Source organism: Neophocaena asiaeorientalis, unplaced genomic scaffold (genome assembly GCF_003031525.2).
Source record: "Neophocaena asiaeorientalis asiaeorientalis breed wild unplaced genomic scaffold, Neophocaena_asiaeorientalis_V1.1 scaffold15, whole genome shotgun sequence".
Classification (NCBI taxonomy): domain Eukaryota; kingdom Metazoa; phylum Chordata; class Mammalia; order Artiodactyla; family Phocoenidae; genus Neophocaena; species Neophocaena asiaeorientalis.
Genome location: NW_020185328.1, coordinates 659592 through 677955, shown reverse-complemented (window position 1 = coordinate 677955; position 18364 = coordinate 659592). Strand labels below are relative to the sequence as shown.

Sequence of the window (18364 nt, the reverse complement as noted above, 5' to 3'; positions counted from 1 at the left end):
AAGAAATAATTACACCTTGTTGATCTTCTACCTCAATAAATCTACTACAGTGTAATTAATACACCAACTACACCACAGGAGAACAATGCCATCACTCTGAACTGGAATGAAGACAGCTATCTCATGATTTCCACACATCACTGTTTTACAACTCTCTCAGTCCAAAATCAAAATAAGGAAGATCAAATTCTTAACATCTGAATAGAAAGTAGTAGGGCAAAAACCCAACACAGTAAACATGCAATTAATTGTTCCTCTGTTTCCATCCCTTACCTATTTTGTTGTCTGTGGGCTGTATTTTTATCTACTCGAGAGAACACTAAGTAATAAAATGAAAATTAAACTTGCTTTTCCTCTTGTAAGCGAATACTAATATCTCAATTTCAAAGAACGATTTTCAGCATTTATTTCACTACCACATATTTTGTATTATTTATCCTTCATACAAAAGAGAGATCTGTTTTGTGCCTTGTAATGAGGAAAATTAAAAAAGATATAGTTGATACATCTTCTAAAATATAGGAGGCATCCCTAATATTGTTGCTGCTTTTGTGGCCATGAATTATGTTCTATCTTTAGATCTTAATTCTCCAATTAAAAAAAATAGGGCAGAATTAAATTTGTGTTGAGGGAGAGAGCCATCTTCAAATTGCAAGGCAGCTTTGGACTACACAGCTCTACTTTTCTAAGAGTGAAATCCTATTGAAGTGGCTTTCCAAAATATTTTGTGGAAAATAAGAATTTATAGATGGTAACGCCTCGTTCATGCTCCCCAAACAGGTCACGAATTCATCAGGCAGCAGGGTCTGTTCTGGAATAGTTTCATTTGGTGATGCATTTTCCAAAAGCATGGTGGTTTCCCCTTCTACAGGGTTTTGCATGTCTGGAGGACTGCATTCTCCTTGATTTAAAATGAGGCTTAATTCTTCAAGAAATAGTGTGTTGCTTAGCGAATTCATACTTGAGACAGAGAAAGAAAAATTAGGATATTTTTTAAACCTGGCATTCTTTCCCAGGTTTAAGCAATCAGCTGGTGGCTCCAGAGGTGAGGAAGCTGTTTCATCATTTTTGCTGAGATGGTTTCCCCCAGTGAGAAAATTTGAAATCTGGGGTTTATACCCAGTGTTGAGATCAGGAATATATACAATTGTAGTGTTGGTGAGTAGTGACTTTTGCAGGCTGTCGTTTGTCTCCACGGATCCTGCGTTCTTTTCCCTTTTGTAGTCCATGGGTTTTTCTTCTGGGAGAAAGATTTCTATCTCTGTAATCACTGGATCAACATATAGGACCTGTTCTCTGGAATTATTATTCATAAATTCACTTTTTTCCTAGAAAGAAAAGACATTGTTTTTTTTTTTTACAAAAGAAGTTTAAAGGAGCCAACTGGATAATTGAGTAAGGACTGGAGTTTTGCTTTCCCTCAACTTTCCTTTCCCCCTCATTTTTCTTCATATTGTTTCACTTCCCATATGATTTCCTCCTTTTGTCTTTTGTTAACCCTGCTCCATTCCAAATGTTTGTTAAATTCTCCCAGGAGGAGACTGAAGGAAGGGAGTAATAAAAATAGTCCATGCTGTAAGCACATGCCTTTATTTAAAAATTTTAAAGAGAAAGAAGCCTATTTCATATTAACTTGCAAATTATTTCAGGACCTTTTAAGATTTTGGACTATTTCTTAATATTATAGTTCCTTTCTACAAGAAAATACTTTGTTGCTTAAATAAAAGAAAGTTGGCGGTGGGGGATAGTGCATGAGAATCCTATTTTGCTTCCATTTGAGAATAAAGTTGTAGTAAATGCTTTGTGCTGTGGTTCTAAAGGGGTGCAGCTAGCTGCTCACAATTCAGACATGTCTGTGATGATCAGTCAGGAGGGTGGGTGAAGAAAGTTTTTCTTTGTATAAAAGCCTGATGACTCTTCTGGTAAGAAAAGGACTCGAAGCCTTCCAGCTGATGGCTGGCTTCCCAGGGCAAATAACTCCCACCCAACACAATTACAAAATTATAGCCACTTGCTATGGACTGAATGTTTGAGTCCCTCCAAAATTCATATGTTGAAGCCCTAACCCCCAATGTGATGGTATTAGGAGGTGGGGCCTTTGGGAGGTAGTTAGGTCATGGGGGTGGAGCCTTCATGAATAGGATTAGCGTTCTCATAAGAAAAGACACGAGAGAGCTGATCTCTCTGTCTGCCATGTGAGGACACAACCAGAAAGCAGCCATCTGCAAGAGAGCTGTCACCAGGAACCAGATCTGCTGGTGTCTTGATCTTGGACCTCCCAGCCTCCAGGACTGTAGGAAATAGATGTTTGTCATTTAAGCCACCCTGTCTATGGTATTCTGTTGGAGTAGCCTGAACTGACTAGAACACTACCCCTTAGTCTTTGGGCAGAAAACAAAGCCTCATCTGAAGGAAACCCTAAGGTTCATTTCTAATTCCAGGAGCCCAGAATGGGAAGGAAGTTTGACAAAGACGAAGACCTTGAATAAAGCAGCATGAAGGGTCATCCAAATTTTCATCGACTCTGCCTCCCCAAGGCACTTGCCAGGTTTGGGTTGGGAAGGGCAGACATGTAGTCATGGGTCAGATGCAGTCAAAGGAGCTAGAGTTGCTATAGTAAACTGAGAGGAAGGCGGTGTTTTCCCCTCTTCAGGCTGGCAGCTGAGTGGAGAAGTGGATGGGAGTCAGACCGTAGTGAAGGACATAGAAGAGCAACAGGGACTATTCCAGTGTGAGGACAGCAAAGGAAGAGGAGGATCTGATCACAACAAGGGCAGGGACAATGCTCTGAATCACAGAGTGTCCCCAGTTCCCTAGGATAACTAGTGGGGGGGCAAGACAGAACGACTAAGTGGAATGTATATCAAGACCACAGTATTTATTAGTTGTAGTTTGGTGACTATGTACTTGTCCTTCAGTCAGCTGTTAACTATGTACTTTATTCTATATGTGGGTTCAGTTATTCCAGACCACCCGTCCACTGTGTAGGCAACGTTACCTCCTTCAAAATCAACCACGTCCACACCCTTTCTCTCCTTCAAGGATCCAGAGACAAGGATCCCTCCTCTTGCTCCAGGTGAGACTTTCCTCCACATCCCCTCATAGTCGTGCTTGATCAGTCCCCTCCCTCCCCCGCCCCTCCCCCCATACTAGTCCTCTCAAGCCCATTCAATTTAGTACAAACACGCTTCTGAGTCCATACTGCTCTGGAGCTACTGTTAATACATTCGTCGCATCAGTATTGAGAGTATTTGATCATGTGTCAGCATAGCCCCTTTCTTACTTCCCTTCTAGACTACACTCCTCAAAAGATGTCTCCACTCTCAGTCCCCTTCCATTCACTTCTAACTGACCCCCTGAGCCGGGACCACCAGTGACCTACTCCTTGTCACATTCCACAGATGAATTCCACTTCTTATGTTACAGACCCTCTACAAAGTCAGCACCAAGGACCCTTGCTTCTCGACACTTGGCCCACAACTCACGATGCTCATTTCTCTACCTTCCCATTCTGCCTCTTTCCTAGGACCATTCCTATTCCAATGGACACACCCTCACTGACTCCTCACTGGCTTTAGCAATAGTTTTCAACCCCTTAACAGTGTGCTCAGCATGGCTGTGTAGTGGAATCACTTGGAAAGCTTTGGAAACTGCTGAGGCCTGGGTCTCCCCCTGCCCTCCCTCCCCCAAAGACCCTGGGTTGTGGCCTGGGAATCAGGATTCTAGCATGCAACCAAGGCTGAGAACTGTTGCCTTAGGGACTCACCTGGGACTAGGGAAGGAGTTGGTTAACGGGCTCACTAGATCTCCAAAAAGAGCCACTTTTTCTTGTTTTACAAATACTTGTCTTCCTCACATCATTTGAACAAAGGGTTCCTAGGCTAAAAATAACTTTTTTTCAAGTTTGAAAACTATTGATTGGCAGAATGAAGTCTGAGTTCCATAATGAGATCTCCTGTGATCTGATCCCACTCTGCATTCCCACATTATTCCAGTCACTCTTCACATCAAGTGTTTCCACAAAGCAACACCCAACATGGTCTTCTCACCTCTGTGCCCTTGCTCATGTAGCCTGTCTATTTTGAATGTCTTCCGTTTCTCCTGAGCAACTCCTTCCTGTCTTTTAATATGTTTCCTCTATACTCTCATCATGTTTGGTCTCATCTCTGTTACTGTACTACGTCACTGCATTGCAATGCTTGAATGATGTGTCTGTCCCATCAACTGAGTTTTGAACCCCTTGACAGCCAGGCTGGAGAGCCAGAAAGTGTAGGAGCACACATAGCAGATTACTTCCCCTCTTCCATAATCAGCAGCAGCTCCTCCATAACTGGCAAAGTCCCCTACAGCCTCAGGGTCTTCCTGGGGCACCCTTCTATTCTTTGCTAAACTGGATACCTGGCCTACCCCTGGTGACGCCATCTGCCATAGTCCCCTCACATTCATCTTCTCTAATTCCACTGGGTCTCAGGAGCAAAGTGGTGTCCTCCCTGGGCTCCACCTGCTTCTCCAGTCTCATGTAAAACAGAAGCCCCTTTGTGTCTCTGAGGCTCGATCTATTGAGATTTTCTTCCCTCTTCCTTTTGTCCCTGAAGACACCTTCCAACTGCTTGGCCACCAAGTAAGTGGCTCTGGCACCTGGCTTACAATCTTCCATTCACTCTTCTCTTTTGAATGGCATTGCTTCTCTCTTTCATCTCTCTTTTCTTCCCTTAGTCCATTCTCTTATCTCTCTTAAGTATGATTTGAAATATGTATAATTTTATCTCTACATAAGCCATACAGTTGTGCAAATATGCACACATATTTATTTGAATGGAAATTCTACTCTAATTATTGGACTGCACTCTTGGTTTCAGCTGCCATTTAGTTTGTATTTGATGGTGTTTGGTTACCTGTAGCATTTTCACAACATTGCTATTTTCTATATTAGGAATATCTTCATAAATCCACTTCGGTATTAGCAATAAGATTCTTCTTTTAATTCTAAAAAACAAAAAATGACTAAGAATAAGCATCTTACTTGAGGATTGGTGCAGGCAATCATCTAGGAGATTAGGAAATCAACTAGAATGGAATGCATAATTAAAACCAAACTTTCCGATGCAGAAACTAAGATTTCCATCTCTTACTTTAAAAAGTTATGTGGGAAGTTGATTCAATATCTTTTCAGATTTTCCTCTTCTCTCTATTGCTCTGCCTGTCTCTAATAAGCCGGAACATTACAAAACACTCACACTAGATTCAAGATAAATGGGAGAACCACCCAGGAAGTGAAACTATACACATGTTAAATATGGCAAACCATTATAAGCGGAGATGTCGGTGTGGAAAAGTTTGTAAAACCTAAGGGATACTTTGTAAAACTTTCCAAGGGGACCATAACCACAGAGAAATATTAAAGAAGAGAATGTCATATAATAAAACTATAATATTTGAGCTCCTCTAATTGTAATGATTCTAAATAAGGTTGAGATGATAGTGGTGGCTCCAGACTTTCCTTATGTAGTTGGAGCAGGAGTCCTGGGAAGTTGGCTTGCAGTTGTGTGGCATGGTGAGGACACCAGTTTTTACTTAGGCTGTGTGCTTATTATGGATCTCTGGGATCGGGTGGTGGAAGGAAGAGTGAGAAGCTGTGAACACCTCACCTTTCCTCCAAAGCTACCCCTTGTCACTGCCACTGTGTTGAAAGCACTTTCTGCATTTACGTAAAAACTGATTTGAGCAAAAAGGCTGTCCCGGGAGCTTCGAAGAGACTACACTGATCTCTGGCACGTTATTATGTGTTAACAATGCAGCACAACAGATCAGACTCTTATGCAGCTTCTCTAAGAACTTTTACTAAGTAACAACCAAATTAGCTGCATGAAATTTGCTTGCCCAGTTTGACCTTGAACTGTAGGGTAAAAACTAATTTCTTTATACATATTTATACAATGTTTTATGGTTCAGTTTTTTAAATAATTCACACTCCCTTTGTATACCTAAAATGAGACCAAATTAGTAAGTTCATGCTATTGAAGAAAAGTTTTTATACAGCATATTGATACAGTGAGAAAAATATATATGTGTGTGTGTGTATATATATAGATAGATAGATACCACTCTTGTTTTCATTATATTAAAAATTGTTTTGCTCTCCATTTTCCAGTTCTGTTTCTGAAATAAGGCTTCTATAAATAATGTAAAGTTATAGTAAAAACAGTTTCTGCTCATTTGTAAAATAGTAATATTGGAATTATCTCTGGTTTTATCTTTTTAAAAAGAATGCTTATTTAAATAATTAAATTAGCAAAGAATTGTTTTCTTATTTATCGTTACCAGTAGGAAGTTAATTTTTAGTTTGTAACAAACTTAATGTTATTTAAAATTTTACACTCTCTGGGACATCTTTGGAGAATAACACAAATATTAATATGCTTTATGCACTACGAGTTAGACATTAAGATATTTCAAAGGGTTTTATAATCAAGTATATTTTAAAACAACCTGAAATAAGGTTCCATATTAGTTTTCTCACCTCACAAGGGTACCAGGGATATATTTATTAATGTGTAATTTAAAAGCTTAGGTTTTGAGGAAAAAGCCTATGTAAATTTAAAAAATATATCACTAGTGTACCTTATTCACAATAGCTCATTCTGAATCTCTCTACTGCATTTTGATTACAAATTTCAAAGAAAGAAGGATTATCTCACGAAGCAAGTGATGGCAAGAAATAGAAACTCAGTGCCAATTAGGCAAAGAACATTCACATGTGTTAAATTTGTGCCTCACTGGACGAACTGGGGGACTGACACCTCAAACAACTTTATTAACCAATTAGAAATACTCAGTGCATCTGGTAAGATTTAGGGTGTCAAAGGACTTGCTTCCCTCAAAGTCTCATTTTAAAATAATTAGGCATTGATCTTTATTATACTAATACCATATTGGAAAAAAATGACTGAAGGAGGCCAAGGGGAATGGGCATTGGGGCTGGATGCTAAAACACTAACACGATTGGTATCAAAGTGATGAATTCACACATTGCCACACTTCTCTTCACATTGATTCAGGGGATTTGCTTGGGTAGAACTTGAGGTAGGTTACGACTTAAACTACTGTGAAGAATTCAGGCACTGTAGACAGACTTGAGGGCACAATGAGAAGGCTGCGTAGGGAAAGACAGAACATGGGCTGAGACGTCAGCTGTTCCTGGCTTAGTGTTTGGTGACCTTGGGCTGAGCACTTAACCTCCCTAAGCCTCGTGTAAGTCATCTGTAAAATAGGCCACTGAGCTTTTCTGGCAGGATCTTGCAAGGATTAAATGAATGACATTTGTAAATAGTTTGGCATGGATGGGTACTCATTGAACAGTTTCTTTTGTCTTTCTCTCAAGAAAAATGTTGATGAATTTTTCTAGTAAATCATAGAATTGACTACATTTTGATGGTACCAATATATGTCTAAATGAGAAAACAAATTCTACAAAAACTTACCCAGTTCTGAGCGATCTGTTCAATATCCCAATCAAAGAAAGAATTGATAAAATAACGGCAAAGAAGACCATTCCTAATAGAAGCCCAATGTCTTGTTGCCTATTGTCTGAGAGGAAAGAAAAATAATTTTAGGTATAATTTCCATCTATGTGACGCCAGAATCATTGTTCTTCTACTCTGCTCCAAGTGAAGGTCATTGATCTCAAAGGAAATAGGAAGGGGAAATAAAATTAACCTTTACCTTGGGCTGTAAAGTGACTGCCCTTCCAAACTGCACAATACCTTTTGTTTGAGGGAATTGGGCTGCATATATCTGATGTCAGTGAATTGAGTCTCTGGCAAACGTGGTCAGCATTAGACATTTTTCTGAGCTTGTGCTTGCATATTTTATATAAAAAAAGTTTAGTGATAAACATCACTTGGTTTGTTCGGCACGAGTGAGAATTCCCAATTGCTTGCAACAGAGTCTAAAGCTGGCCACAATCACAATTGAGTTGTTTTTTTTTTTTTTAACCTTTTGTACAAGACAGAAGTTATGTACAACTTGTCACCATTCTTCGAAATTTATTGTTCATGAATTTTTTCCTGCTAAAAAAGAACCTTCACTCTACTTAGAACAATATTTGTTATAAGAGAGAAATCCAAATTGCCATATATCTTACACTGACATTTTATTTTAAAAACAGTGCTTTTTTTGAATTTTGAAGTGGAATTAATCACCTGTAATCTTTAAATAATTATTATATTCGGCATGTGTTACCTACCAGGCTCATCCTATTTTCTCCCTAGTACATGAAAAACCCTATTTTCTATTTTCAAATGTAAACTTTAATTTGGACATAACTTGTCATGCTGGAGTTGGTTCTGAGCCATGCTGGATATTGGCCCCTTCCATCCTCCTTCCTCCCCAGCTTTGGCAGACGTTTATCGGATACTTACCATGTGTCAGACACTGAATTGGCCCTGCCCTAGTTATTCCCCAGCTGCACCTAACATGAACTTGGGGGTCTCCACGCTGTCCAGCCCCTCTCCTAAAGCCACTGGTGGGCCAGGGCCAGTGTGGCTTACTTCGCTCCAAAGTCCCAGTGGGGTATGGAATTAGTGTTTTCCTAGGACTACAATACTATTGCTAAGGATTTCAAGCAACTAACGGGAGGTACTGGCTTCCACATATCCTTGTGTATTAGTCCTGGAGGAGAATGAGGAATTCCCAAGTTAACATGGGGCCAGGTAAAGGGCTTTGAGGAGTAGAGCGGAGTCACCAAGAGAATACCCTGAGATACCTGGGTTCAAACTAGATGCTGCTGCTTATTAGCTCTGTAACATCAGAGCATAATAATGAACTTGCTGAAGCTCAAGTTTCCTCTTCTGTAAAATAATACCTATCTCACAGAGCAGCCATGGGTTCCTAGCCTCCACAATTCCCACAGAAATATCAAGGTGCAGGTCTGTGCAGGCATTTGTAATTAGGGATCTGTGCTGAACCTAAGCACTTGGCCTGTAATTGATTCACATAACACAAACTCAGAGTACCCTTACATTGCTTCATTTCCTTTATAACACTAGCTGCCACCTTCCTTTCCTTTTTTTTGTTTGTGGTTTCCCCCACCCCACCCTGTCTATCTGGAATGGAAGCGCCATGAAGACAGGGCCTTTGTTCATCTTTTTCACTGCTGATTCCCCAGTACTCAGAATAGTGCTTGGCACATAAAATATGCGCCTGGCAACATAGAATATTTTTTGAATAAATAAACAGAAGTCCAAAGAATGTCAATATCACCTGCCAAAGTTTTTATACTATTCTTGCCAGATTTCTGTGCAAGGAGATAAATGTTCTACAACCTGATCTAATACCTTTTTTATGCCTGAAACATTTAGATATGCTTATCAATGGAAAATACAAAGTCATACTAACAAATAAAATGGGAGCTGGTTTGTATAAGAGAAAGAGCACAGACTTCAGGATTTGAAAATTGGATTTGAATTTTAGTCCAAACAAGTTCCTCAACCTCTCTGAGCTCCAGTTTTCCCATCTGTAAAATAGATACATAGCACTTACCTCAACAGGTTGTTTTGAAGATTGATGAAGATTTTGAAGGTTGAAAAAGATGATGTATATGAAATTCCTAGCACATGGTAGACACTCAAATAATGGTATTTTTTAGGAAGAATTTTTGAGGTCTTGAGCCCCAGCAGCAATTGAACTGAACGTGTATCTAACCCAGAGCAAAGCTGGCAAAATCTACCTAAACAACTCCTTACATTCAATTTAAAGCAGATTTTTGTTTGATTATTTTCCTATGGAAAGCATGTGGCATATCTTACTGTCAAGAAACGTATGCCTGACACATGATTTTTCAGTATGGAGCATTCAAATGGATGATTAGTAAAGACTACTCAACAAACCTAAGCAGTATTTTCTTACCAGAAGTAAGGTGTCCTTCAAAGATGGAAGCAATTAGAAGCCCAGAATTCTGAGTATCATGTTGAAATGATTTCAGTGTGACCTGGGGAACTTAAACAAAAAGAAAATAGTGTCAGCTTTTTATTTTTTGCACTCAGGTTACCCAATTTCCTAAGAGAGTTTCTTCACTTGTTTGGAGATGATTAAAGCAAACCAGTAACTTTAATAGACTGGAAAGATGGAGTAAAAGCAAAACGTCTGTGTGTTTGTGTGTGTGTGTGTGTGTGTGTGTGTGTGTGTGTGTGTCTTCCTAAAGGAGGAAACATTCAAAGGACAATAAAAACTACCTAGGGTTTGTAAGACTTGAAGGTGTGTCCACTAATTTCATGAGGCTTCTAGGCAACAAATTCCAAGGAGCTTTATTTCATTCACCGAGCCAGAAAAAAACACACAACTGGTCTCTACTTGATTCCTTCCAATAGATGATGCAATAAAGTTTAGATTTCCTTAAGAGCCTCCAAGATGTGTCACTTTTGCCTTTGCACAGTCTTAGAGATGCTGTTTGTGAACAGCCTCTTGGCTTCATATAAGAAGCCCAGTTTTGATTAGCAGACACTTTGAGGTTATAACATAAGGGTGGAATGCCATTAATGACTTCCCTCTGCTCCTTCCCCGCGGGCAAGGATCCTGGCCAGCACTGTCTACCCATAAAGCCTGTCAGAACACTGCTAATGAAATCTTCTGACCAGGGTGGGGTCAGCTGCCTTGGTAGCTAACTTGTTTTCAGCCTGAACTCAGAAGAGTCCTGGATGGGCTTCCCTGGTGGTTCAGTGGTTAAGAATCCGCCTGCCAATGCAGGGGACACAGGTTTAAGCCCTGCTCGGGGAAGATCCCACATGCCGCGGAGCAACTAAGCCCATGTGCCACAACTACTGAAGCCTGTGCTCTAGAGCCTGGGAGCCACAACTACTGAGCCCTCGTGCCACAACTACTGAAGGCCGTGCGCCTAGAGCCCGTGCTCTGCAACAGGAGAAGCCACCGAATGAGAAGCCCGCACACCTCACCTCAATGAAGACCCAATGCAGCCAAAAAAAATAATAATGATAATAATAAAATAAAATAATTTATAAAAGAAAAAAAAAAAGAGTCCTGGAGTTTCCTTACCCACCTCCTCCCTCCTGATAATTAAAAGCTGCCAGAGGTGACTTCAAGGACACAATTCTCCCAGCTGACAGAAGATATTCATGAAAATGGTTCTAAGCTCTGGATCTCCAAGAGGGCCTCAAGCCCTATTTATTCAGTCATTCTGATTTCAGTGTTCAAATTCTTCTATTAAAAGAATCACTTTGGGGGCCAGGGAGAAATCACAACTTGAGGTGTCCTTAACTGCTACGGAGATATCATAGGCTTGTATAACAAGCTATGTGGCCAGGGCAACTCTCTTTGAGAAAAATATCACAGAGTTCCGATAAAAAGATTCCTATGGGTCTTTGGAAATGTTTTAAAAAGGCTGATCTGGGTGCAAACACAGGCTCGATTGAAGAGTAGTTTTCTAAGAACAATGGGTAGGGAATTTTAGAAGATGAAAACATCAGAAAAGCCAAAAGTTCTTTCCTGTGTTTTTATTCTCACTTCTCCACAGCAAGAGGGAAATGTTTCACTGTGGATTGTGACAAATCAGAAGCTCTTTCTGGCTCCTCAGTGCTTCACTATGTCTCTTTTTTCCCTAAGTATGTGGTTCCATCCCCAGTGGTCAACAGCCAGGTTTATTCATCTAAATTAGTATTTTACAGGCTTATGTTCATTCTCAGGGAGCCCAAGCAGGAGTGTGCATCTACATTAGTTTAAAATTTTAAGAAAAATATTACATTAAAATGTAACACAACTTTCAATTTTGCAAAATCATGGGTTTATAGCATATGTTGGTGGATTATTTTTGTTTTCACTTTTATTACTTTAAAGTTAGCATTTTTATTTAAAAATATATATGGTGCTGTTGGCTTTTAATACAGGTTAATATAATTCTGTTGTATAAACTACAGGTGATTATTTGGCATGAAACGTCAGTTATTAATTTGCATCACATAAAAATAATTTTCATATCTGACTAGGGCTTTATTAGCCCTAATAGAGAATAAACATAATCTTCCTTTAGAGTCTTTTTGTTATCATAGTTTCAAATCAACCAGGTGTATTAATTTAAATTAGATTAAATTAAAGTCAGTTAAAAGAGATGCTTAATTGTAAGAGGGTAATTTCACAAAGAATCAGATATCTGAAGTAAGACAATTTATAAACAAAACTGTCAGAGAAGAGATCAAGCCAATGACAAATTTTTTTAATTAATGTTTATTGGAGTATAGTTGCTTTACAATGTTGTGTTAGTTTCTGCTATACAGCAAAGTGAATCAGTTATATGTATATACGCTGTACCTATATCCACTCTTTTTAGATTTCCTCGCCATTTAGGTCACCATAGATCATTGAGTAGAGTTCCCTGTGCTATACAGTAGGTTCTCATTAGTTACCTATTTTATACATGGTAGTGTATATATGTCAATGACAAAATTTTTAAGCGAAGGACTGAAATGAAGCCATATAGACTATTATCTTCATGACATACTGCCACCAAGTGGCTAGGTCATTTCTTCTTAAATCATACTTAATATTTTTCATTATAAAAGCAGTAACTATAATAGGAAAAAATAATTTTAATAAGAAAAATAAAAGAGAGAGGGAAAAAAACTCTAATACATCCCCTTAATTCACTTGCCATGACTGAAAAACATTGTTTATATCAACTCTAATCATCAGTGTATTGCCTAAAATGCTAGAAGAAAATCTCATGGTATTTTTGTTATTTATTTAATATCTGCAGTGTTATGTCTGTAAAGAGACAGTTCTGTCCCTGCAGCGGAATATTAAATTATGCTTTATTACTCTCACAGCATATATTTGAGTATACTCAGAAACCCCAAATCATCTCTAATTTGGTAAGAATTTTTCTATAACTTATACACACTGACATTGGACACTAGAGTTAGTCTTAACAGAAGGCAGTATGTTTATAGGGAGTTTAGAATGGTTTTAAAAAAAGATGCAGTTTCTTGTTCTTGGACAAAACTAGAAGCATAACTACATTCTTTGGCCTACCCAATACCAGCTTAATTTAATCAAATCCACTCAAAAGGAATTAGTTTTAGCGATAATGTATTCCATCTGTTTCTTAGGGATAATGTCAAATCAGCCTCCTCAGCCTTTCCCTCTACGTCTACCATGGGGCAAAGTGTGTTTTGTTATTCTTTTAAAGTGATGATTTATCGAGTACTAATTATGTTCCAGATACTGTACTAGACTTTACATGCTTTCTCTCACTTAATCCTTACAACAACCCAATCAGGTAGATAGTACTATTGTCCTCATTTTATGGATGAGGAAACAAAGGCATAAAAAGGATAAATGACTTGTCCAAAGTCACCTAGGTAGAGGTCCAAGAGTGAAAATTCCTTCCTGGCTCTGGCATGTAATTTATGCTGGTCTCTGCTCCATTAATTAATAATCTCACTTTTGTAGCAGGATGGCTCCAGATGGAGCAGCTGAGTCAGCCTTGCAAGCAGTGCTCCCATGCTGAGACTTAGCCATTGCTCCCTGGGGGCTGGCCAGTGTGTTAGAGCTGCCTGGCCTCGTAGGGCTCAGAAGCCACCACAATGGACGATGGTTGGGCTAACCCATTGAGCACTGATTCTCAGACTCTTCCAGCCTAGAGTTATCTTCTTCTGAACACCAACTATTTCCCTTTTATACAAGCAATACTTGCTAACTGTAGGATGCTTGAAAAGTATAGAAGAGTATGAAAAAGAAAATACAATTTTACATTTGTTTAGAAACAATCATATTTTTACATTTGTTAACAGTCTTTTGTGTATATCTGTACCCTAGTTGAGATCATGCTCTTTACTAAATGTTGTGTCTGGGATTTTTAAATTTAATATTATATCATGAACATTTTTAAATTTTCTTAAAAATTGTTCAAAATCATCATACTAATGGCAATGTAATATTTCATGATGTTTGTACTGTGTTTATTCAATCATCCTCCATTAAAAAAGTGTATAGCTTGGTGATTTCAAATACCAGCTTTGGATTCAGATGAAACTCAGTTCAAATCCCGGCTCTACCACTTGGAGTTGCTTGGCCCTGGGCAAGTTGCTTAACTGCTTTGTGACTCAGTATCTTCATTTGTAAAATTGGGTAATAACAACGCTTCATTCATGAGGTTTGATGACATAGTTCATACAAAGCACTTAGTACCATGCCTTATACAAATTAAAAGCTTAATAAGCGTTAGCTATTGCTATGATTGGACTTTTAGATTGTTACCAAATTCTTACTTTTATAATTAGCTTTTAAATAAATATCATTGTACATAAGACTCCTTTCCATAGCTCTGCTTATTTCCTAAGGCTAGATTTCTATAAGTGGAATTAGTGGGCCAAAGGGTATGGACATTTATAATGCTCCTTTGTTTATTTTTGTCCTTGCCAGTCTTGGTGTCAGAGCCACACTAATCAAGGCCTGCTTCTTAGAGGTTTGACCAGAGCCGACACAGGGACCTTTCTAGATCTTTATCTTTCAGAAGTTTCTAGATATTTAAGAAAGAGGAACCATATTAAAGGTGTGTTTTTCAAGTTAGTGAAGGGTTTTTTTTCCATTTTGTTTTTCTTAAAACATAAACATCTCCTTTTGATTTCTTTCTATTCTCCTTCTTCTAATAATCTTAGCTATTCACAGCATTTACATGCTATCTCCCTAGGCCAATTTAGCTCTGTGGTTGGAATTCAACATTATTGGGCCAAGGGTGAAGATTGGACCCCCAGTCCATGTCAGATGGCAAAGCAAAAGACAGTGGCCAGACCTATCAAATAGGCAGCAGAAGCCCAGGGCAGAGAAAACAATACATCAGAACAAACTCTTTATCACACCTCGAAAAACAAGTCAAACAATGAATCATTTCATGAGTTACCGTGTTATCCTTGTATATTAATGATAGGAGGTCGTGCCTAGGCATATTCAAGGGACCGTCTTCATGTTTATATTCCTAGGCTGTAAGTACTTGGTACATAGAGAGTAAAGAAGGTAAGAAATATGTATATGGCAATCATATTGTTAAAGAGAAAGAATAAGAGAAGGAAAAGGTAAAAAGCAGCAGCCACCTAGACATTTTCTTGAGTGACATGGACCACACAGAGGTGAGGGTCTGATGTCAAAGTGTAGCAAAATTCTATGTGCAAGAATAGGCAGCTTCCAAGTTTTACCCAGTGGTTTCGGATTCTTCAGAGGTGCAACCTTGCTGTCAAGCCAGCGTGTTCCTGTTCCTGAGTCTGAACAGTCTAGTGGACATTTGCCATTTTTCAGTTGCCCAGCACCAGGACTTACTCTGTGGGCATCCTAGGGTAGGTAGGAGGCCAGTAGGGCTTCCCACTGTGGTAGCCTCAATGGAGCAGAGGCCCCCTCTCCCCACAGCCAGCAAGTAGCTGCAAGCAGATGACCTGAGCCTAGCTCATCAGATGCCCTCCTCCCCACCTCGCACAGGACACACAGCTCCAGGAAATCGCTTAGAATCCAATATGGGTGCAGCAGCTATATCCAGGGTCTGGTAACAGCAGCACCGATGGAGTGTCCAGGGCACAGGGCAGGCAGTGGCAGTGACCACAGTGCCAGCTGCAGAGTTCTCACCAGATTCTTCCTAGGCTGCGATTTTGGCTGTGGTTCTAGTTCCTGCAGCCCTTGGATCCTGCCTGTGATCATTTTGCCAGCCTTTCTACTACTTTCCAGCTATCTTTCCCATAATTCTCTTTCTGCTTAAGAGAACCAGATTTTATTTCTTTTGCTTGTACCTAATCACAGTGAAAACTTGTGTAGTTGGTAAAAATTGCAATTGTTGGTAGTGGGTGGTTAGGTGAGGAGACATGGTAGGACAATAATGACCCCACAAAGATGACCATGCTCTAATCCCTGGAATTTGTGTATAGATTACCTTATATGGCAAAAGGGATTTGAGATGGAGAGATTATCCTAAATTACAGGGATGAAATTTCAAGGGTCTTTATAAGAAGGAGGCAGGGGGGTCAGAGTCAGAGAAAGAGATTGGCAGATGCTATACTTCTGGCTTTGAAGATGAAAGATGAGGCTACAAGCCAAGAAATGCAGGCAGCCTCTAGAGTCTGGAAAGCGCACTGAAACTGACTCTCTCCTAGAGCTTCCGGAAGGAACACAGTCCTGCCGATGCCTTGGTTTTGGCCCAGTGATATTTATTTTGGATTTCTCACCTCCATAACTACTAGATAATACCTTTGTATTGTTTGAAGTTACTGAATTTATGCTAACATTTTACAGAAGCAATAGGAAACTAATACAGGAGATTATTACTTCCTCATGAAAAAGCATAATCTTTATTCTCTATTACAGGATTGCAAACCTCAGAGAAATTGTGAAACTCTTATGAATTGCTTTTTATTCTACAAAACCCTGGTAGTTTATTAGGGACAGGACCCAAAGATTAAATAAATCCAGATGAAGGGTCTAAAATGATTAGTATTTCAAGGAATATTGTGTATATGTTTAACCCAGTTTAGTAACCACAAATCTACAAATTTATAATCCATCTCAATATGAATGAATCAGAAATCTCTAGTTACAAATGACAGAATTTTTGCAAGAGTACATTCTGTGCCTGTGTGCCACTTCTAATTTGCATTATATTTAATACCACCTATATTTGGTTCCATTGATATAACATTTGTTTTAGTGGCTAAAAAGCCACTAAAAGTCCTGGAAAATTAATGAGAATCTTTGAGTCACTGGTAATGCAACAACAAACAGTATTTTGTGAGAACAAAGTACGATGTGGTTTAATATCTTGCTTATACTTGCCTTCCTCTGGAGAATTGTCAAAAAAAAAAAAACAGAATATGAGTTCTCTGGGAAACTTTTCTACTGCAAGTTGCAATTCAAGCAAGTTAATTAGTCATTATGAAATGTGACTGCCCTTCCCTCAGGCTTCTGACTTGTCTTTAAAGGGATTAGAGAAGCCTCTACCTTTTCTTCATTACAAACGGATCTGTATTACAATGCAGAATTGAAAAACATTCCTGCCTGGAAGACCTCTTCTCACATTGGTAGTAGGGAATTCATGGTCACATTTTCAGTGTTGGTTTTTTATGCTGACAAACCATCTTTTCCCCTTTGGGGCTCTTTCTGTACTGCTTAAAGACCCCAGAAATTTTTACAGCGACTATCCAGGTTGGTGGTCTAGAAGCTGCCATTTCAGCAGCCCCTGAAGGTTTTCAGAGCCCCTGCTGAAACCTCACACCCAGAGGCAGGGGAGGGTGTAGGCAGTGGGGGTAATGTGGGATGTGATGGTTTACTGGAGCCTAGGTCCTGCATCCCGTGCTTCTTGGGATCCTGGGCTGCCAAGAGACTTGGGGTGCCCAGTGACTGAGAAAGCGGTGAACAGGAGGAAAAGGAATAGAGAGGGAACCGGAGAGTACTAGAGAGAGAGGCCTGAGACTCTCATGTGCCCACCCTTTTCTGGCCCCCAGAACCACTCTTACCAAGGCAATGGCTTGGGCACTCTGTTCTCCCCCTTTCTGTCCACATTTCCTACCCACACCCTTCATGACACTTCTCCCTCTTAAAGGGTGTGTCCAACTTCCAGAACACTGGTTTTTACACTTCGCTGCAGAAGTATCACTTGACTAGAGGCTGAGGCATCTGTATTTTAAACTAGTACCAAGCATTTCTAATGTAGATGGTCCACAGACCCCGCTCTGAGAAACATTGCTTTCAGGACATTTTCCTGAGCCAGGGCCAGCTGGAAAAACACACTATGCATTTCCCTGTGGTGCCTTGTCTTGGGCAAGGTCAACCTTTCCCGTGTATACTTTGTCCTCATCTCAGACTGCACTATCCTATCCCAAGGTTTCCATTGTTTCATTCTCATCACTTTAACCCAAACGTGCTTCCACATCTTGTATTCATTGCCAAAGTAGAAATAGTTGATAGCATCTTACAGTTCCCTCTTCTCTCATTTATTTGCATTTCATAACAAGCATTACATTAAATGAAGTTATGTTGGCATATTAGCTAATGTGTAGAGGAGAATATGGTTAGGTGGCCCAGGGAAGGTTGACATGGGACCCTCCTAGGTCTCTTAGGAAGGAGACCAGCAGAGCTAGAGGGTGAGTGCTGGAATCCTACAGCCTGAGCTATGCCCTGGCCCTACCATTTACCAGCGCTATAATGTTCAGCCAACCGCTTAACCTCCCTGAGCCTCATCTCTTCATCTGCACAGCTGGAATAACAGTTTTATAGGGCTGCAGTGATGAGTAAAATCCTTATCGCAGTGCCCAACACACAATAAGCATCCAGTAAATGTTACTATATTATTTATTATCCTGAAGTCACCTGGATTCAGTCA

The 18364-nt window shown here is 39.6% G+C and overlaps 1 protein-coding gene across 1 annotated transcript in view; it reads right to left on the bottom strand.

The window, feature by feature from the left end:
- Window positions 1–484: 484 nt before the first annotated feature.
- The window catches only part of IL23R (interleukin 23 receptor), a 54140-nt gene continuing 36260 nt past the window's right edge, over window positions 485–18364 (bottom strand). The window contains exons 8-11 of the mRNA XM_024734588.1: window positions 9907–9996; window positions 7482–7587; window positions 4896–4986; window positions 485–1328 (exon numbers count right to left, since the gene is read on the bottom strand). Coding sequence (XP_024590356.1) covers window positions 678–1328; window positions 4896–4986; window positions 7482–7587; window positions 9907–9996 — 938 coding nt within the window. The 3' untranslated portion in view covers window positions 485–677. The remainder of the gene's footprint in view (window positions 1329–4895; window positions 4987–7481; window positions 7588–9906; window positions 9997–18364) is intronic.